This window comes from Phascolarctos cinereus, unplaced genomic scaffold (assembly GCF_003287225.1).
Source record: "Phascolarctos cinereus isolate Bilbo 61053 unplaced genomic scaffold, phaCin_HiC Scaffold_4;HRSCAF=312, whole genome shotgun sequence".
Taxonomy (NCBI): Eukaryota; Metazoa; Chordata; class Mammalia; order Diprotodontia; family Phascolarctidae; genus Phascolarctos; species Phascolarctos cinereus.
The window spans coordinates 134242422-134264441 of NW_027555847.1; the positions used below are offsets into that span (position 1 = coordinate 134242422).

At 40.5% G+C, this 22020-nt stretch overlaps 1 protein-coding gene across 5 annotated transcripts in view; it reads right to left on the minus strand.

Moving 5' to 3' along the window:
* Positions 1 to 22020, minus strand: part of PIGQ (phosphatidylinositol glycan anchor biosynthesis class Q) — a 67377-nt gene that overhangs the window by 22726 nt on the left and 22631 nt on the right. For all 5 annotated transcript variants that reach the window (XM_021006721.2, XM_021006720.2, XM_021006719.2 and 2 more), the window contains 5 exons: positions 21018 to 21707; positions 14857 to 14988; positions 13997 to 14117; positions 1744 to 1870; positions 732 to 885 (listed from right to left, as the gene is read on the minus strand). In XM_021006721.2, the coding sequence (XP_020862380.1) occupies positions 732 to 885; positions 1744 to 1870; positions 13997 to 14117; positions 14857 to 14988; positions 21018 to 21697 (1214 nt within the window). In that variant the 5' untranslated portion in view covers positions 21698 to 21707. The remainder of the gene's footprint in view (positions 1 to 731; positions 886 to 1743; positions 1871 to 13996; positions 14118 to 14856; positions 14989 to 21017; positions 21708 to 22020) is intronic.

Sequence of the window (22020 nt, forward strand, 5' to 3'; positions counted from 1 at the left end):
ACCCAGCCTCCGTCCATTATGATATGTTCACTCTTGAAGATTATTTTCACAGGAACAAATTACTCCTCCCACCCATTAACTGTCCTACTCTAGTCCCCAGAAACTTTTAGTATACTAAGTCATGATACTAAGTTCACATTTCCTTTACATTTTACAAAGTGCTCTTCCTATAGGGCAGACTGTGGAAGTATTATTATCCCCATTTTAAACTAACTGAGTAAGCAGTGGCCCAGAGGGTTTAAGTAATTTGTCCGAGGTCCCACCACTAATAAGTGGGTATGATGCAAAGACCACTGAATTTGGAGTAGGAACACCAGATTCAGATTCCAGCTGTGATGGAAGACTAGCAGGTATTTCACCTCTCTGAATCTCGGTTTCTCAGCTGAAAAATGAAGTCACTGGCTGGCCTTTATTGTCTCCTCCAGTTCTAACTCTCCAGAGCTCAGACTCAAACTTTTATTCCATGTCCAGTGCTCCTTCCACCACACCAAGCTGACTCTGAGTGTACTGGATAGCTCTGTGGAGTAGGGTTTTCCAGATCACACCCTGCACTATCTGCTTAAGATTTTGGTCTTCCTCGTCTACACTTCTCTGTGGAAAGTTTTAACTAATAAGGAGATTTGAAAGAGATGGTGTGAAATGAGCTTAACTTGCTCTGCTGTGAACCTGTGGGCATGGTCAGAGGTCTATGCTCAGCTCCTTGGGGGAATAATTATGCCAATTGTACCCACCTGGCTCCATAGACATAAAAGCAGTAGATGTGGAAAGTGAGGAGTGCAATGATGTCTGAAAGTATGGACAACACCACCGTGAGACCCAGGCATGCTGAAAGACCTACATACCACAGGATCATTTCAATGAATGGGGACAACAAGTGGATATAACCTAGAAGAAAAGAATAATTTCCCTTATCAGAAGGTCCGTCAGAATGATTTCAGTTGGATGTTTCTCTTGGAGCAGCTTTAAAAGTTGGAATCACCCAAAGCACACAAGTCACACACTAGGAAACTAGGCTTCTGTCCCTATCTAACTGTAGAGGGCTTGGTCTGACAAGTCTGAGGATTTAGGCCAGGCCGGGTTTTACCTATTGCCTGTCCTTGGTCTGAGGGCTGCCTAAGTCAGAACACAGGCTCTCCAACCCGCCTTACTACGTCTCTCTTGAGAACAGAAGGACACTTGAAGATAACGGGGAAGGGAGGAGATGGTTCGGGGGGGAACTCCCCCTAGTTACTGTTCCCATGAGAAAAATAATTGCTGATACTTCATCTTTGCTACTCTGGGTTCTGTTCCCACGAATGAGGTATAAAAACCCTAGCCCTCAGATCAATAAACGGAACCGGTTCTCTACCTGTTACCCACCTGGCCCGAGTATTTCTTTATCTCTCTCATACTCGCCAAAGTATAAACACAAAGTCCATGACATCTAACAAATGGCTTCAAACCATCTTTTAGTCACTTGTGCCCCTCTAGTTACTGTGGAATAAGACCTGACTCTCTCCTCCCCATAGTTTATGTGGAGACCACATCTGTAAACCAACTACCTCCCACTACTTTCTTGAGAGCAGGGAACATCTCACTTTTTTTGTTTCTCCCCAACACCGAGAATATTTCTAGGCACAAAGCAGGCACTTAATAAATTACTTCATACCACTCTTTCCTGCCAATGCTACTAGGGCCTTCTCATTTCCCACTGGGGCATCATTTGATAGCAGAGCACAGAAAACAAGGAAAAGCTGTACTTACTAATCCAAAGGTGAATGTGGTAGAGAAAGAAGCGACCCAACACCTGGTCCAAAGCTCGATTCATTTTTAGACCAGCAGGAACTCCCATCAGCCATTGCAGCAGGTCCTGGAGTTCCTGGGCTACATGCTGTCAACATAAAGCAAAAAGCCCATAGGAGAGAATGATACTGAATCTAAAGTTTGCAGGTCTTAGCTCTGAGGAGTTCACTGACAGAGCAACGTAAGCTTAAATAGGAGATACATTATTCTTCCACAGAAAACAGGACACAGAGGTTAAAGAACTTGCCCAAAGGCCCATGGCAACTCAGAAGTAGGTCAGGGAAAAAGGACCCAACACAAGTATGAAATGGACCAGGCAGCCGCATCGTCCGTATTCTGTCTCGTTGACCATCAGTACCAAAGGAATGTTTCACTGCACACGTGCAATTCTCATTCATTTCATTAAAAGTATAGATGCACAACTTAATCTCTTTTAAAATGTTTTACTGGTGACTTTTGTTTGTTACAGCATTTATTTCTCAGTATGTGCCTTTCCAGCCCTTCACTCATGTGCTGCTGCTCCCCCCACTCCCAATTATCAAACATTCTGTTGTAACAAAGAAAAAGTTCTGCAAAACTGACTGCTAAAGCAACTGGGTGTGCAACATTCTGTCCCTATAGTCCCTCACATATCCACTGACAGGAGAAAGTTTGGTTCATCATCTGTTCTCAGGAGCCAAGAATGGTCACTGCAATGACTCTGACTTCAGCTACCTGTTAGTACTGTTTTCATTTACAATGCTGTAGTCATTCTATAGAACAATTTAATTCAACATAAGTGGAATGAGGGCAAGAAACTGATGTAATCTCAGAGCATTATCTTGATAAAGTGGAAATAGCAGTGGACTTTGATTTGGAAGACTTGGGTTTGAATCCCATTGACTGGTAAGTTACTTACTCTCCCATTGATTAGTAAGTTATTTAACATCTCTGAGACTCAGTATCTTCATCTATAAAACTGTGATCCTAAAGCATAATCCTGTCACTCTCCTGCTCATGAAGCTTCAGTTGTTCCCTATGGCCTCTAGGATAAATACAAACTGGTCTACCTGGGATATAAAGCTCTTCACAATCTGGCTTTCCAGACTAATTGCACACTTCCCTTCAGGCCCTCAATGTTCCAGCCAAACTGGCTTCCTTGTTGTATAGTACCTTCTATCTCCTCACCCTGTGCCTTTATACAAGCCATCCCCATGCCTAGAATGGTCTTGCTCCTCACCTCTGCTCTGAAGAATCTGAGCTTCCTCAAAACCACAGCTCAGCAGGCGGACTTCAGAAAAACCTGAAAAGGCTTACATGAACTGAGGCTGAGTGAAGCGAACAGAACCAGGAGAACATTGTACACAGTAACAGCAACATCGAGTGATAATCAACTGACTTATCTCTTCTTGGCAATACAATGATCCAAAACAATTCCAAACGACTCATGATAGAAAATGTTATCCACATCCAGAAAAAAGAATTGATAGAGTCTGAATGCAGATCAAAGAACATTATTTTCATTTTCTTTATTTTTTCATGGTTTTCCTTTTTGTTCTGTTTCTTCTTTCACAACATGACTAATATGGAAATGTGCTTTACATGACTGCACATAAATAACCTATATCAAATTGTTTACTGTCTTAGGGAAAAGGAAGGAGAAGAAGGGAGGGAGAAAAATTTGGAATTCAAAATCTGATAAAAATTAATGTTAAAAATTGTCTTTATATGTAATTGGAAAAAATAAAATACTATTTAAGGGGGAAAAAAAAAGCACAGTTCAGTTGTCATCCCTCAACAAGAGGGCTTTTTTGATTGCCTCAGCTGTTAGTTCTCTCCTACCAAATTACTTCATATTTACTCTGTATATATTCTGTTGTAAAAGAAAATATTTTGTAAAGCTGAAAGAGAACATAATTGTGAATTACTATTAATTAAAATTATATATTCATAAATAAGCACTGAATCAACAAGCATTTATTTATCTAATTAAGATTTAGGTGCTAGAGATACAAAGACAAAAAGCAAGCAGTCCTTGGCCTCAAGGAGCATACACTCTGTGGGAGGAGAAAATACATGTAAGTATATACAAGCCCTCTTCCAAGTAGACAGAAGATGACCTTCAATGGAAAGGCACTAGCAGCTGGGAGGAGGGACAGGCCTGTGCCAGGAATAGCCTCCTGCATAAAGAGGTACTTCAACTTAGTCCTGAAGAAAATCAGGGACTCTTGAGACGTAGAGGAGAAGGAGGAAAGAATTGTAAGCAGGTAAAAGGCCAGTGAAAAGACAAAGAGATGAGAGATAACATGTTCTGTGTGAGGGACAACAAGTAGGCAGAACCACAGTATGGCTGAACCACAGAGTACATGGAAAGGAGTAATATATATGGGAAAGAGAGAATGAGACAGAGCAAGAGCAAGAGAGCCAGCCAGATCATGAAGAGCTCTAAATGCTCAACAGGGGAGTGGATATGTGATCCTAGAGATAAAAGGGAGCCACTAGAATTTATTGATTAGGGGTGTGGGGTGGGAATTCAGGTAACATGATCAGATCTGCACTTTAGAAAATATCTCTTTAGTGACCATGTGAAGGATGGACTGGAGTCAGGAGAAGCCCAACACAGAGAGAACAATCAGGAAGCTATTAGAATAGGCCAGGCAAGAGGTGATGAACTAGGGTGGTAGCTGTGTAAGTGGAGAGTGAGAAACACTGGAGAGAGAAATGATAAGATTTGGCAACTAACTGGATATGTGGTATGATGGAGGGAGAAGTTGAGGATGATCGTGAGTTTGGGAATTGGAAGGATGACGATGCCCTTGACAGTAACAGGAAAGTTCAAAAGAGGAATAGATTTTCTGGGGAAATGTAATGAGTTTTGTTTTTGAGATGCTTATGGGATGGATGTCCAGTTTAAAATGTCCAATAGACAGTTGGTGATGTGTGACTGGTGCTCAGGAGACAGACTAATCCTTCTGGATATATAAATCTGGGAGTCATCTTCATAGAAATGATAATTAAACCTATAGGTACCAATGGAGTCACCAAGACAGTAAGGAGGAAAATAAGAAGAGAGTCTAGGACCAAGCCTTGGGCTCTTGGACTCACCTCTGGGATATGGATGATGGCCCAGGAAAGGAGACTAGAGAGGAGCAGGCAGACAGGCAAAAAGTTTTAAGACTGATGATAGCTTATACCCCTAACTACAGTACTGCCTTAGACTCAACAATATGACACAGTAAACAAGGAGGTGGGTTTAGAGTCAGAAGAGCCTGCTTGTGTCACTGGGGCAAGTCATTTGACTTTTCTGAATCTCAGTTTTTTCCTGCCCAGGCATTTTCACCCCCATCCCTAACTTCCCAGCCCTGACTGGCCTGCAATGGGTAGTTCATGAAGCTGACTGACTGATATTTTCCAAATAAGGATACTCCACAAGCATGGGATGAACTGTGTCAACAAATGGGTAAAGAATATTTAAAAGGACTAGGTTGGCATCGCCATGATCTCTAGGAAGACTATGTACAACAGTCCAGTAAAGACATTTAGCCAGTTGTCACTGTCTTCTGTATACTTGTCCTTGAATTCCAACTGATCTAAAGTTTACTGTGACCAGAATAGAGAACGACAGTGACACGCAGAATGGAATTTAGGGGACTGCTATGCATAAATCTTCACTATGTACTGTCTGAGGAACCACCAACCTAAATGTGAGAGACCACCCATCCTATAACACTTTAGGAGTGGGATCCTTTCAATAGCATATGCCAGGTCGATGGTTTTTGAACAACACATGATCAATATTTTTGTATTACTATAGTCCAGCCCTCTTGTATTGATGGTTTTTCAATGCCACTTGAGTAGTAGCAATGCATAAATGAGGTGTGTATGTATATATACATACACATGTGGATTTGCCCTCAAATTCCTGAAGGATTTATTTGGGACTCAAAGGTTTTTTGGAGTCCCTAATAAATGATTTGAAAGTAAGTTCACTTATTCCTTTTAGTATCAAAAACATAAACAGAGTTAGCAGAGCAAGACAGCCACTACTCCCTAGAGCAATCGGAATAGTAATATTCCCTCCCTGCCTCAGGAGTAGATGTATGTCTTTCTTACTCCTCTTTCCCTCCCCCACCTGGAATGCTGAGGACCGATATTAGAACCCTGCTACGCCACCATCTAATGACGGATGACCCCTAGATCAGACAGTCACATCCGTGAAGGAGTTAGTTATCAGTGCATTAGTATTAATTAATATGAGAAAATTAATACCAGAGAACCAATTTCCAAAAGCAGAGCTTGTGAAAAAAGACAATCCTTGAAAACAGTAACTGAATTTTTAGCTTTGTCACTAATGCTAAATTTAACAAGAAAGTGCAAAATATGACTTCACATTTCAAAGAGATGCAGAGGAAGCTTATGGAATTCTAGAACACTAGGTGTATTCATTCTGTTCATTTTCCCACCCTCTAAAAATCCATCTTTCTAGTCTAGTACTTGTTTCTTAATTCTTCCAACATTTACCTTATCAGTAACTGTCATGAAAGCACCACTACTCTGTGCCAACAAATCTTGCCCTTGCAGCTGAGAACAGAAGACACTTTATAAATAGAACTTATGTAATATTTAAAGCATAAGAGCCTGGCAACAGGAAGAGATTTTCTTTTTAAAATTAAATATTTACATATCTGTGCAATTTTGAAGTCAAAAGGTTTCCAGGCAAGGGTGTCTAGGGAGCTTTGCAATGATTAGAGAAGTTAATCCCCAAACCTGACCATAGCACTACAATTTTGGGTATAGGCCCTGCCCAAATATCCCAGCCATATTGCTTTGTAGACCTTTTTGCCCCAGTGTGGGTTTCCAGATCTCCAAAGACTTTGCTAGTTTTTAGAAGAAACAGAATAAAACATACAAACCCTCTGAACTCAGACACTTGATCTGCCTCTGCTAAAAAAAATGAAAAGACAGGAGAGAATAGGGAGGTAGTGCCTCAGTAAGAATAATAATAGTCCATATGCTATAAGGTTTGCGGTGTGCTTCACCTACAACATCTCACTTGATTCTCATAACAACCCTGTGAGACCGATGCTATATTAGGATACCGAAGACAACAGGAATTATCCAGAGCAGGAATGTTCCCCTTAGACAAGAATTCATCTGAACAGGGCCAATAAGTTAATGAGAAGAGAAGTTTGAGAATGTTCAAAAGATCATGAAACCAAGGCTATGATCTATAAATCACTGACAATTTTAGATGTATATGTTGATACTTCATGGAGAAAAATGGGAGTCTGTCGCTACAGGACCCTATTGCCACCAGCTAGGCCTTATATATCTAAACTGCCTTCTATTGAGAATGATCTCATTTAATCTGAGGATTACTGAAAAGTCAGTGGGCTTTTTCTTTCGACATGTCACGTGCACATTATTTTACGAACTTGGGAAAAGGAATGATGCGAAAAGACCAGTGTGATTTGTAGATGCATACAAGAGACTGCCATGTGGACAATTAGGGAAAGGGAAGGAGAAATAATGTAGGTTTTGCTTGGTCTCCAATGGGTATTAGTTATTAGGTGTCAAGGCAAAGGTTTAGGCTTCATAAAGAAGAAATATCCTAGCAAACAGGACATTATGAACATGGGATGGGATGATTCACGAAGCAGTGAGCTTCCCAACATTGAAAGTTCTCAGACAAGAGCCAGGTGACCATATGTCAGGAATTTTGTAGATAGAATGGGTCAAATATGGCTAGGGCTAGATGAGACCTCTAAAATCCCTTCCAGTTACAGAACTGTATCATTCTAATAAGAAAATCAAAACAACAATTTTAACTAAATGAAAGGAAGGGAAGCTGGTTACAGAAACATAAAGGTAAAGAAAATCAATGAGACAGAATGCCATTCAGAGGGAGTAAAATCACATTACCAGGGGCAGGTGGGTCGCACAGTGGATAGAGCAGCAGCCTTGGAGTCAGGAGGACCTGAGTTCAAATTTGGCCTCAGACATATTACACTCACTAGCTGTGTGACCTTGGGCAAGTCACTTAACCCCAATTACCTCACCAAAAAGAAAAACAAAAAACACCCAAAACCCTACATTACTGAATTAATCCTTTTGTGTCATGTAGAAAAATTGCAAAATCAGCCTAAATCCCAACAAAACTCCTTTACTTCAGAGGTGAGGATATAAGAGGCAAGCAATAATCACACTAGGAATTATTTATTTCCAAGAGTTCAAAGTGCTAACCATTATTTTATAAATTCTCATAGAATCTCTGAGATGTTAGAGGAAATGGATATTACTGTCCCCATTTAGCCAATGGGGAAGCGGAGACAAAGAGTTTAAAGGTAAAATGAGAAGCACCATCTCATCAAATCTGTGGGAGAGCCAGAAGTAAAATCATATTTTTCATGCTTAGCTCAGTATAGGGTCTCCTTCACATACTAGCATAATTAAGGATAGAGACTAAGGAAGAATATAAATCAAAACAAAGGTTACCAGGTTCCATGGTACCTAAAAGGCCCAAAGGACTCCTAACTCCTAGCAGCCACAGGGAAATTCAACAACAGTGAGGACAAGGCATTTTTATGGCGGCTGTATGGGAAAATGCAGTGAAGCCAACACTGTCCTCTCAAATATTCAAAAAGACCTGTGATCTAATTGCTATTTAGGCATGCCTGTCTATACTGCGTACCTCCCGACCACATTCTCCCATTTACCACAGAGGGTCCTCCTAACATGCTAAGAACTTTCCTAGATTTCTTTTGCTATCCAGAGGATCTTAGTAGGGTACTCTGGCTGTCCACCTATCACCCTCTCACGCTCATCATATGATCAGTCTATTTTCGTTTATATCCATTTCCCTGATGTCATCTTTTTCTCTTGCTCTTTTTTCAAAGTTCCTGCTAGGGGCAGCTAAATGGCACAGTGGATAGAGCACCGGCCCTGGATTCAGGAGGACCTGAGTTCAAATCTCGTCTTAGACACATAACTTCCTAGCTGTGTGACCCTGGGCAAGTCACTTAACCCCACTGCCTAGCCAAAAAAAAAAAAGAGAAAGAAAAGAAAAGAAAAAAGCCAAAGTTCCTGCTCATAATCACCATGTACCTCTTCACTGACTTCTGTATAATATTCGTTTTTAATTCTTTGGATCTCTATCTCACAACCACAGAATCACACCAGGAGAATATTGATACTTAAAAAGATAGGCCTTTATTTCTGAGAGAAGCTTGAGTTCATTAAAAGGAGCTATGCAATATTCTGAAAGCAATTCACTTCCTCCTGTTTAATTCTGGGCCCAAGTCATTGTCCATTTGTGCTATCTGTCCCAGATACACACACTGAAGGACAAGCTCCAGACTGACCAGCAGACACCGTCCTTATCTACTTGGCCCTTCTTCTGTAGATGTTCAGGCAGACTCTTTTGAGGGGTTACATATGTCTTCCAGGAGATTTTTCAGCATTCTAGGACTCTATACCACCAGCACGATGTCATCTGCAAATAGAAACCTCTGAAGGACCCCACTATCCATAGAAAATTCCTCTTCAATGTGAACTCTACGCTGAATCTCCTCCACGAGAGCAGGGAACACCTTTGGCCAGACTGCATCTCCCCGTTTTAAACCTCATGTGGTATCTGTGATCAGAGAGTCACTGAACAAGGCTCTTACTGTTATAGCTTTCAAAGAACCCTGAATGACTTTAAGGTATGGAGGCATGACGCACACCTTATTAGAAGAGAGCATTTAACATGGCTTTTTGCATTCAAATGCCTTATGAAAGAAACAACCAATAGCAGTGGTGGGATTTTACATTCTCTACTTTCCTTCAGTCAACTGTATGATGGTAAAGATGTGGTGAATTGTAGAACACCACTTTTAAAAACCTACCCTCAGGGCAGCTAGGTGGCTCAATGGATAGAGCTCCATACTTGGAGGCAGGTGGACCCGAGTTCAAATCCGGCCTCAGACACTTGACACTTACTAGCTGTGTGACCCTGGGCAAGTCACTTAACCCTGACTGCCTCACCAAGAAGGAAAAAAAAAAACCTTACCCTGTTCCTTACCTTGCCTTCAGTATATGTATGTGCAGATCGTTCTTGTAAAAATTTTGTATAGATGGGAGAGTAGGCATATAGGTTGTTAGTTATGGATGTTCTCTCAGTCACCACTTTGTCCTCCCCCATCTTTGACATTTCCATGTCACTTCAAATAACCTGCGAATCAATATGTCAACACTCTTGCAATTTTGTCATCTCTGCCACAGATCACTAACTACATACATCTGTTGTTTGTTTGTTTGTTTGTCAGGCAATTGGGGTTAAGTGACTTGCCCAGGGTCACACAGCTAGTAAGTATCGAGTGTTTGCTCTGAGGCCACATTTGAACTCAGGTCCTCCTGACTTCAGGGCCGGGGCTCTACCCACTGCACCACCTACCTGTCCCGAACTACATCATCTGTATGACTCACTGCATTCTGACAAAATAAGGCAGGGATCTTCTACTTCCCCTTAAGGAGAGGGCAATAGAATCCCCAGAAATTGTGAGATGACTCAGGCAAAGCTTCAGAGAACAGGTTTATGCATCCACACTCTGTGGTAGAGATGTACCAAATAAAGTAAGAGGAAAACAAAAAACAGGAGAAAGGAAAGAAATTCTCATAAGGAAAACCGAAAGACAGACTAAAGAAATGAGTAAACTAAAAACTCTTTCAACAATATGGGGTAAAAGAACGCAAGCAGAAATCTCCAGAAAGAATAATAACGTAACAACTATGACCAAGAATCCCAGAAAAGAGAGACTATATAAAAGAAGACTTAAATAATTAGAGGAATATTGATTTTTCATGGTTGGGCCATGACAATATAACAAGAATGATGATACTACATAAGTTAATTTATAGATTTAATGTCATATCGATCAAATTACTAGGGAACTTCTAAGGGATTGCTAAGGTTTTTTTGAGAACTAAGTGAAAGGATAATAAAATTAATTTACAGGAACAATAATCTTAAGGGAAATTAAAAAAAAAAAGAGTAGGAATAAAGGTGCCCTAACAGGACCAGATCTTTAACTACTATAAAGGAATAATCATAAAAAGCAATTTGGTACTGGTTAAAAAAAACAGAAAAATTCATCACTTGAACAGATGAGATAAATAAGACCCAGATACAACTGAACATAGTAGCAGATGTTCAATAAATTCAGACACCAACTAACAGAGCAAGGACTCCCTATTTGACAGAAACTTCTGGAAAAATTTGAAAGCACTTTGGCAGAAGTTAGACCAACATCTTACACCACATAACATAATAAACTCCAAACAGGTATATATCCTAAATATAAAAAAGCCATATCATAAAGAAGTTGGTGGAGAAGGGAAATAGATACTTTTTTATTACTCTGGCTAGGGGATAATAAAATAAGGGATAATAGCCATCATATAAGACAAAATGGACAATTTTGGTTACATAAAATTCAAAAGTTTTTGCACAAGAAAAATCAATGTATTTAGAACTGGAAGGGAAAGTTACTTTGGGAAAAAAAATCTTTGCAGCAGATTTCCCTTATAAAGGTATGATATCCAATATATATTTGGAATTGATACAAGCATAAAAAACAAGAGTACACATTCCTCAATCAATAAGATAGTTCTTAATGAAGAAATCATTTTCCTATTAGCAAACAAATAAAAAAATACTTCAATTCACTAACAATGAGAGAAATGGAAATTAAAGCAACTCTGAGGCTCTACTCCATCATATTGGATAAGATGACAAAAGAGGAAAAAGGCAATTGTTGGTGGAACTCTCATGCTAATACACTGTTGGGGGAGATATAAAGTGGTCCAATCTTTCCAGAAAGCAATTTGTAACTACGTCCCAAAAGTCATTAAACTGTACCTACCCTGTGACCCAGTGAAAGCACTTCTAGGCATATACCCCAAGGATGCCAAAGATAAAGGGAAAGGATCAATATCTACAAAAGTATTTGTGGCAGCATGTTTTGTTGTAGCAAAGAAATGGAAACAAAGTAGCTACCCATCCACTGAGGAGCAGCTGGACAAAATGTGACAAAGGAATGGAAGAGAATATTATTGTATTATAAGAAAAACATATAGCGGGCCGCTAGGTGGCGCAGTGGATAGAGCACTGGCCCTGAAATCAGGAGGACCTGAGTTCAAATCCAGCCTCAGACCAAACACTTGACACTAACTGGCTGTGTGACCCTGGGCAAGTCACTTAACCCCAACTGCCTAAAAAAGAAAAAAAAAGAAAAAAAAGAAAAATATGATAGATTCAGAGAAATTTGAGAAGACTTATAAGAACTGATGCCAAGTGAAATGAGCAGATTTAGAAAAGTGATTTACATGATGACCACAATATTACACAATATTGTAAAGGACAACAACTCTGAAAAACTTCAGAGCTCTAATCAAAACAATGACCTTTAGTCCAGACATGACTTTAAAGGACTGATGATACAGCATGCCTTCTATTTCTTGGCAGAGAAGTCACAGACTAGAGGTCATTAGACTAAAGGTACATTTTCAAACATGAGCAATGCATTAATGTGCTGTGTTTAATTATACATATTTGTTATAATGGTGGACTTCTGTTCAGAGAAGTATGAGTTAATAGATATTTCCAGAGATGCAAAAAACTTTTAAAACAAAGAGCACTGATAAAACATTTAAAAATACACACACACATACGAAATTCAGAAGGGGGGATAAATGGTAATCATCACTACTTTTTTTTGGGGGGGAGGGAGGAGGCAATTGGGGTTAAGTGACTTGCCCAGGGTCACACAGCTAGTAAGTGTCTAGTGTTTGGTCTGAGGCCACATTTGAACTCAGGTCCTCCTGACTTCAGGGCCGGTGCTGTATCCACTGCGCCACCTAGCTGCCCCAATCATCACTACTTTTAAAAATCTGACAGCCAACTTAAAAAAACAAGCTGCACAGAACAATTTCTTATACTATTCTCTTTTTTGTATGTTGAAATAGTTTTGTTAATGACTGAGTTCATAATAAAAACATTTTAAAGAGACTAGAATAATGTAGCTAAAACATTTAATTTTTTAAAATTGAAGGAAGACATAATGAGCAAAATTATAGCTCTTAAAGAATTTGAAAAAAGAATCAATGGTTTAGAGCAGAAAGTAGAAGTTTTTAACAAAGCAGTGGATACCCTGAAAAAGAAAATGGAAGAGATGGAACATAAAATGATTTGTATTTATAAACAGCAGATCCAAAAGCAGGTGTCATGGTCCAATGCCCTTTGAATACTGTGTGTCCATCTGCCCATGGTACTAGGCAGATGGAGGATTTTTTTCATTGTGCTTATATAATGGGTTGTAGCCAAAACCCTGCTGCTTCTAAGGTTATTATAAGAGAATCACACCAGGGCAGGGAGTTTACTTGTTCTTTCAGAAATCAGAAATATTAATACTGGGTTAGTAACAGAAGGAGGTAGCTACATCTGATCATATGAAAGAGAATGTTAATTTTGTTTCATTCAACAAATTACTATATGACAAAATTATCCTCCAGTTAGAATATTTCTAAATTGGCTATCTCCAATAAGTGGCAAAAAAAAATCTGGTTTTAAGACCAGAATATGGTCTTTAAAGACAGGCAAAATGGCACAAAATGGGTTTAGAATTAGGAATGAGAGTAAAATATTTTATTCCTTCTTGGCTCCATTTCAAGTTCTACCACTACTATGTTTTCTCACATAAGTCACATGACTGTATAGATGAATTTCTTTAGCTGTAAAAAACTTATTTTCTGAGCCTTTTTTAGTTGCCTTGAACAGAGGAAGTTGGTGTTAACTATTGAATACATTGAAGATTTTAAAAGATCAGCTGTTTTATTATGAAATCTGCTTGTGTTTCTATAATTACTTTACATTTTAGTAGTAGAAGTAATGGCATTCTGGACTTTTGAGTTTCATCAGGCCAGAACAAAGGACGCAGGCTGTAGTAAGGGTACTGCTACCCTCTCCATACTCTGCCCCCCCCCCATAACTAAGTATTCAATGACACCGGCAGAGCTTTGGGGAAAATCAATGGGCCAACAGATCTTTCTGAACATGCAAAGCATTGTTCTAGCTACTCTGAAAGAATGCAAAGAAATTTAAGTAGAAAGGGCTTTTCCCTTTAAAGGGAGGAAGGAAGATGAACCTACTCCTCACTCAGTCATAGGACTTCAGGGCTGGAATTTCAACTTAACTCACATCTGCAACTGGGATGAGAGCGTCAGCCAGCTGACCAATCCGATTCTTCCTGTATAACCAGGATAGCAGCATGATCCCCAGAGCCACGTCAAGAAGGAGGGAAACAAAGATGTTGGCTTTCCTGTGACAGTGGTAGAAAGGTAGAAAAGTAAGGAAATGAGATAAAGTGGAGAAGTACTTATTTAGAGTGGGAAGACCTAAGTTCAAATCCTGGCTCTGTTCCTTACTACCTTGGGTAAATCACTTCCATCCCTCTGGGATTCAGTTCCTTCATCTGCAAAATTAGGGGTTGGATAGATTATCTCAGTGCAAAATTCTATGAAAGGTAGAACTTGGTCTTAGGATGGTCTAAACTAGCAATTAAAATACACAGAGGAGTTTGTCTCAATAACAATAACAACTTATATATGTATAGGAGTTTACATTACAGAACACTTTTATATCCATCCTTCTGCTGTAGCCTCATTATGAGCCTGTGAGCTAGGCAGGGCGCAAATTATTAGGCAGAGAAATCTGCCCAGGGTCTGCACAGGCATTAAGGAACAGGGCAGTATTCAAACGCAGGGCTTTAGTCCCCCAAGGTTAGCACTCTTTCCCACTGCACCACCCTCTTGAAGGACCCTTGAAAGGTGTTTAGATGGGAATTACTTATCAGGACAAAAGTAGGCTATTTGTACTGTTTATTAATTCCTAAAGTTAGAGAGTGATAGCGAGGGGCAGCTGGAGAGATAACAGAAGATCAGAACTCTATGCCAAGTAGTCTTCTTTAAGGTTTGCTATTGTGAAAACCCCAAACTGCCCTAGGGAAGGGTTATGCCTCAAGATGCCAGACGGAAAACAAGAGGGTGAGCATACTGTACCTCATCAGCTGGTTTTGGTTCTCAGCTTTCTGGTTGCTAAAGACGAATTTGAGATGTTCTAGTCGATATCCAACCTGCTCACAAGTTGAGAGTTTGCTCCATATGAAGGACAAAGGCCAAAACTTAAATATTCTGCAGAAATAACATAGAACAATACATTTCTGCCACTAGAAAAAGGACAGAATGTTGCATGTCAGTACTAACAGTGTAAAAAGATTCCATTTTGCCTGAATTTTTGCCTTTTAGAAGGTAGGGGAGTGAGAACTGCTCTATCATGGGCCCATGAGCTCCTCAAAAGCATCCAGAGGTCTGAACCCTGGGTAAATTTGAAAGGTTTCCGTATTATACTAGCTGCTCTGAATCATTTCCAAGAAAAATCTGTATGAAAATGTGAACTGCACAGACTGGAATCCCCTACCCCTAGGATTCAGGTGCTGTAGAGCACTAGTGAGCAGAGACTGCTCTTGGACTCAGGACCAGAAGATTTTGGTTTAGTTTAAATGTCTGCCACAAGGATAAGTCACTCTGCCTCTCTGAGCCTTGGTTTCCTCATCTATACAATGGTAATAATTCCTGCTCTCTCACAGGTTTACTATGAAGCTAAAATGAGGTTGGATAATGTATGTGAGAGCTCTATAAAAGGTATTATTATTATTACATATGAGGGATAGATAATTAAATGAAATGGACTCCATAAGAAATAGAAAATTAATCTGACTGCATTCTTGGTATGGCATGTTATAATTAACAAGTACATGGTTAAAATTAACTAACATTCAACATTTACCAATGGACTAACTCAATGTACATCAAACCAAAAGAAAACTGCTTCTCCTCAGGTGTTAAAAATTTAACTTACCAAATAAATCAGCAAATAGAAAATTGTGAAATCAAAAAGGTACACATTGACTAGGCAGGTGTTATTTTCGTGATCACTGAATATTTGAATGATCGCGGAACATTTGCTCAGCGCAAAGCAATAACTTGCAGTTACACATTACGTATACCATATAAAGGTTTTAATGTAACAATGTCTTGTACTCCATTTAGACTATGAGTTCTTTGGGGGTCAGGAATTGATAGATGAAAAATAAATGATGATTCCTGAATTTCAGCATTCTGATAATCATATCATTTCTGTTAGTTTTATTGTTGATATGGTCAATTATGCTGATAGTTTTCCTAATATTGAACCAGCCGCGTAGTCCTGGTAGAATTTCAGCATTCTGAAAAAAACCAAAGTAACTCTTACCAGGAAAGGAACAGGTAGGCTTTCACAAATAATATTCTATGACAGAGCACATCCTTACAGTCACATGACTACAGGTAAGAACACACCACCCCTCTGTGCTTACTGTTTGATGACCATAATGAAACATTTGGTCTAGCAGTGCAAAATACTTCACAAGGCTCTTTTCCTGCAAGCTGTCTTCCATGAATACATTAAAATCATACATGAAATTTTGAAAGTTAAAACAATGGAAATTACTTTGTTGGCCAGCTACTGACTACAAATGTCAAGGAAAGCACTCTCTATCAGCATCTCTATGGCTTCCACTCCATGGAACAACACACCCCTCTCTTGGATCAGCTTCCCTTTTCGGGTTGTTCCCTCCTTTAGACTGTAAGCTCCTTGAGGGCAGAGACTGTCTCTTTTTTCTTATTTGTATCTCCAGAGCTTAGCAGAGTGCCTAGAAGGTGATAGGTACTTAATAAATGTTTATATTCCCCAAAGGTACTTGCCACTGTCATTGAGGCTGTCCAGTGCAGGTGAATGAATGAATTATAAAACAAAAAAAAGCAAAAAAACATTTACTGAGTACTATGTGGAAAACACTGTGCTTAGCATTGACTGATGGTACAAATAGAAAAGACAGTCCCTACTCTCAAGGAGCTCACAGTCTATAGGGGAGACAACACACGTGGAAGGTTTTAGCTTCAGTCAGTTAAAAAGGTCCCAGGGTCCTTAGGGTATAGTGGCAAAGCAGAAGGCAATGCTTCTTCTTTAAAGTCATTTCCATAGATAAAGTTATGTCAGTTTCTGATGTCGAACCATCTGCTGGTGCCAAGCTTTCTTTTCTGGGTCTTCAGTAGCTGTAGCTGCAGCCACTGCAGGAGCAGTTTCTAGGCTGCGTTGGAGGCCACTGGACTGAAAGCATGGCTTGGGCTGCTTCCAGCAGGGTCTGGGGGAAGAGGGGGTGGTGGTTTGACTTGCCTGGCACCTCTTGTCTCTCCCCAAGGTGCCATGCTGCTTCAGTTAGGCTGGAATGCCCACCCTGTGGGTGGCAGCAGCTGTTGGGACGGCTGGCCCATCTCCACAGAAGGAGTTTCCCTAGATTCTGGCTGCAGTCAGACTGGCAGTCTGGGGGGTGCTGTCACTCCCAGGGTTCTTGTACTTATCCGCCTATTGGTGGCAACTGGTCAGTAGTTGTTGCTGGTGGTGATAGTTGGAGGTGGAAGGCCCCCTCTCTACAACGACTTCTGTGCTCAGTAATGGGTATGGGGGCTGGAAGCAGGCCTAGTGGTTTCAGGGGCACTCAAGACTCTTGGGTTTAGGCTTCCAGGCTGTCTCAGGACTTGTGGGGAGATGGTGTCAAGGTGGTGGTGGTTTGACTTGCCTGGCAGATGATGCCTCCCGTCTCCCCACCTCCCCTATTCCCCAAGGTAGGAAGGAAACAAGCATTTACTAGGGGCTTCCTACGTGCCAGGCACTGTGTTAAGTCCTTCACAAATACTATCTCATTTGATCCTCACAACAACCCTGGGAGGTGGGTGCTACTATTAATCCCCATTTTACAGTTGGGAAAACTGATACAGAGGTTAAGGGCCTTGCCCAGTGTCATACAGTTACTAAGGCTGGATTTGAAACCAGGTTTCCTGATTCCAGGCCTCCATCTACTGTGCCACCTAGGGTGCTTTGCCACTTATTTGTGGATTATGCTGTGCTGATGGCATCAAATTGTGGAATGCTGAAAAGCTTCCTGAGATAAACAATTACTCAAAGGAATTCAGAGTTTAATCCAATTTGGGGGAGGGGGAAGGAGCAATGTGGCAACATGGAGAGAAAGCTGGCCTTGAGTCAGAAAGATCCGAGTTCAAGACCCTGCTCCAACGCATACTGGCTGTACAACCCTACTCAAGTCATGTAACCTTTCAGTGGCCCAGGCAACTCTCCAAGACTAAATATTTCAGAGATGGTAATGATCTGCATTGGTAGAGGGTGTGACCTCCCTGGGAGTTCCCTATACCAGTGAAATCACATATCCAGTTGAAGAAAACTCTTACCAATCATCTTCTGCACTCTCTGCTGGCCTGATACTGGCTCAAGGCAGCATGTTGGCATACAGGCTGGTTAGAAAGATTCTTTTCAGTTGGATAAAAGTCATATTAAATCATATAATTTAACCTATCTCCTTTAGGTTACATAAGCCCCAAAGGAACTTGATTGTTGGAAATATTCTGCAATTACAATGGTTTTCCACCAGGTGGTGCCAGGTGCATTTATGTCAGTTGTAATTAGGAGTACTTTATAGCACCAGAGAGATGGAAATGACTCTAAAATTTATTCAGTCCTATACCCAAGGACTTTTTTTGTGTGGGAAATTATCTGTAGTATGTCTTCCTAGACCTTTTGACTCCCTGTTGATTAAAATGTTCTAACGAAAGCTGCTTCTGTAACTTCCCTAGGGAAAGTTCTTCCCCTAAGGTGATAGTTCTCATTTATCAGGAGGGTATTTAAAATCTATATATATCTATATATATATACACACATACACACACACATGTGTGTATGTGTGTATATATGTGTGTGTGGGGTGTGTGTGTGTATATGTATATGTATATGTGTGCGTGAGCATTCATCCTGAATTTTCGTCTCCAGTTTTATTCTCACCATTTCTTGCTGCCTTTCCAGTATGCAATGTTAAAATGATTCCTTTTGATTGCTTGGGAAATCCTACTTTGGGTACAACAAGACAATGAGAAGAGGTTAGCAGAAGAAAGGTAAAAGAAGGACAGAATTATCTGTTGTCCTTCTGCCACAGTCTGGCTCCAACTTACCTTTCTAGACTTTTCATGCTACTCCCCTTTGTATACTCTACACTCCAGTCAAAGCATCATAATCACTATCTCCCAGACATATGCTTCACCTCCTTATCTCTGACCTTTGGGCCTGATACCCTATTCCTGAAATGCCTTCTCCAAATCTGCCTGCTGACATCCTACCCATCCTTGAAGGCCCAACTTAAATGCTGTATCCTCCAGGAAACCTTTTCTGAGCTTCTCAACCAGAAGATATCTTTCCATCTGATTTCAGAGTACTAGAGTACTTTAAAATCCTCTGATGTGCCTGCTATTATTTTCATTTGCATTTACACACATACACACACACACACACACACACACACTTATATAGGTATATAGATGTATGTGTATATCTAACATATGCATATATATAAATATATGTGTATGTATGTATACACACCTTATCCTCCCTCCTCCCCACACACTATTGCAAGCTCCTTGAGGGCAAAGGCTGTGCATTAATTATCCCTATATCTACCCTAAGAGATCTAAGTACTAAGTCACAGTACACGTGACATGTGCTTAAAAAACTGTGTGTTGAATGATGAAAAAGGATTTTCCCTATAAAAGAAAGGAGCATGTTCTGAGAAAACATATTCTCGAATGGGTGTTGACCACACAAACAAAAATCAAATTCACCTCTAACAGCAAGAAAATCAAACTCCAGTTTCTAAACGGGAAATAGTAAGAGAGTAAGTTCTCCTTAGTACTTTTCCCTTAAGATTCTTCCTAAGAGGCCTGGCTCACTGAAGTGATCAACATGTATTAATGCCAAGCAGTATGCATTTGTTGATGTAGTCACTGTATTTGGCGCATACTTTAAGCCATCTTAAATTAGAAGCTCCTAGAGAAAGAGCCATGTTGAATACACTTTCAATGCCTAATTCTGTAAGTACTCAATACCACTTTACTTACAAAGATGATCAGTCATTCACTGCCAGGCATATGTGAAATAATACCTCACTCCTTAGTCATCCTGGTTTGTGTGAGTGCACAGACACACATCGGTACATACGAGTATATATACACACATGCATACACGTCCAGGAAATCCTGTGCTTCCAGATTACCTATTATACCACATTATCAGTTTTATAGTCCAGAATCCCAGTGTGGCCTTAGACTATAGTAAAGTACAGAAGACATTTTTACTATACAAAAAATAGACAAGTTTAGGGAACACCCCCAAAATATCTACATTGTATTAAACTTAAAACCATCATTTGATATGACCCAGTATGCTTGCGCTCTGGAAACAAGTTAGGCCTAAGCTCTGGAAGTGATAAGAGCACGAGCCTAGGGCTCAGAAGACTTTGGGTCTAGTCTTGGCCCTGCTCCTGCTAGCTTCCTGAACTTGGCAAATCACTTAATGACTCTGTGCTTCAGTTTCCCCATTTGTAAAATGAAGAGTTTAGTGAAGGTTCTTCCCCTTCTCCTGTTTATTGCAATGCCATGTAGCCAGTGTGGCAACTTCCATCTAGATCCCCTTCTCCACTTGCTTTTGGCAGTAGAGTACATGACCTCTCATCCTCTACATTCCACGATTATGATCATAAGCAACTGTGCCTGCTGAAAATTTATTCTTATATGAATGAAGAAGCATTTATTAAGCACCTACTATGCACAGAACACGCACATATTATTTAATATGATCTTCACCATAACCTTGTGAAGTAGTTAGTACAAATATTATTGTCCCTATTTTACAGAGGAGGAAACTAAAAGGAAGATGTCCATGGTCAAAGAGACAGTGAGCACCCTGCAGCTCTGGGACTTAAGCTCTAGTCTTCTACAGCTAGGGCTCTTTTCACTACCACCCAGTGTCACTCCATGGCTGCCCCATTACCACAGAACTACATGATATAACTCCACCATGAGCCAAGTCTTGTGTTATCATCTGCCTCTCTGGCATATGCCCTTTCTTCTTCATATAGAAGACCTATCTTAACATTAGCATCATAAGACATGTGCTGGAGTCTTATCATATATTTTGACCAACACCTATTCATTTACCGTATTCTGGTACCTCACAAACCTAGTTCAAGGATGATAAAAGAGAAACAATTAGAGTTACCTACCTGCTCCTACAAAGTCCAGAGACAAGGGAAAGCAAGAGTGTCAGCAGCATACACACGGGCACGGATGCCTGCTTTGCCAGTTCCACAATGATGCTGGCCTCCACACCCTCCGACTGCCAGTGGCTCAGTTTGAGGGGCCCATCGTCGTACCTGTCTGTCAGGAACAGCACCTCGCTTCTGGCCACTGTGTCAAACACAGCTGCAAGTTTTGAAGCATCAGGAGCAGGGATGACCCCTGGCTGGTTATCCAGAGACATCTCGGGGGGATGCAATTGGGACAGCATGGCTTTGCGCTGGTCATAATAGATCAAAATGATCTGATCTTCTTGAGGGGTGCCAGCTTGTCTGGAAAGGGTATGGCAGGTCCAGAACTTACTTCCTTTCTCTTTGCTAAGCTGTAGCCAAGGCTCATGAGAAAAAATGGTGCCCAGGTCATCTAAGAATTTGCCCAGGCTCTCTTCCTTCTCCTGCTTGTTGTTACACCAAGTGCCCAGCACGACAATTTCCACTTGGCTGACCTTCTGTACTTCAGAGAGATACTGCTTTACTTGGAAAGGGATGAAAGGGAAGTGGACGACAGCTAAGATAACTGCAGAGTTCTGCTCGGGGATCCACCGGCCGATCAAAAGGCCACTGTCTGCTGAGCAACAGCAAGAAGGGAAGAAGACCTTGAGCACCATGATGGGAATCCTGAAAAAGAAAACAGAGCAAAGCTCAGATCCCTCTCAAAGTCATGAGGAAAAAAAATAGCTTCCAAAGTGAAACAATAATTACGAAAGCCAAAGGGAAGCATGACATGTCTAGAGTCTGAAAATGAAACTCTATCCAAGGGCCTTTTCTGAGTCCTGGAGATTCTTAGTGTTCCTGGAAAACTTCTATTTAAGCTAATGGTAGAAGTGGCAGCTTGCAGCTAGGTTCTGATCAATTTAAAATCTTGAAATAACCCCAGGATAAGAACGAAAGAGGATCATCCATCTTAGAGAGGTTTTGGGTGATGGCAGGT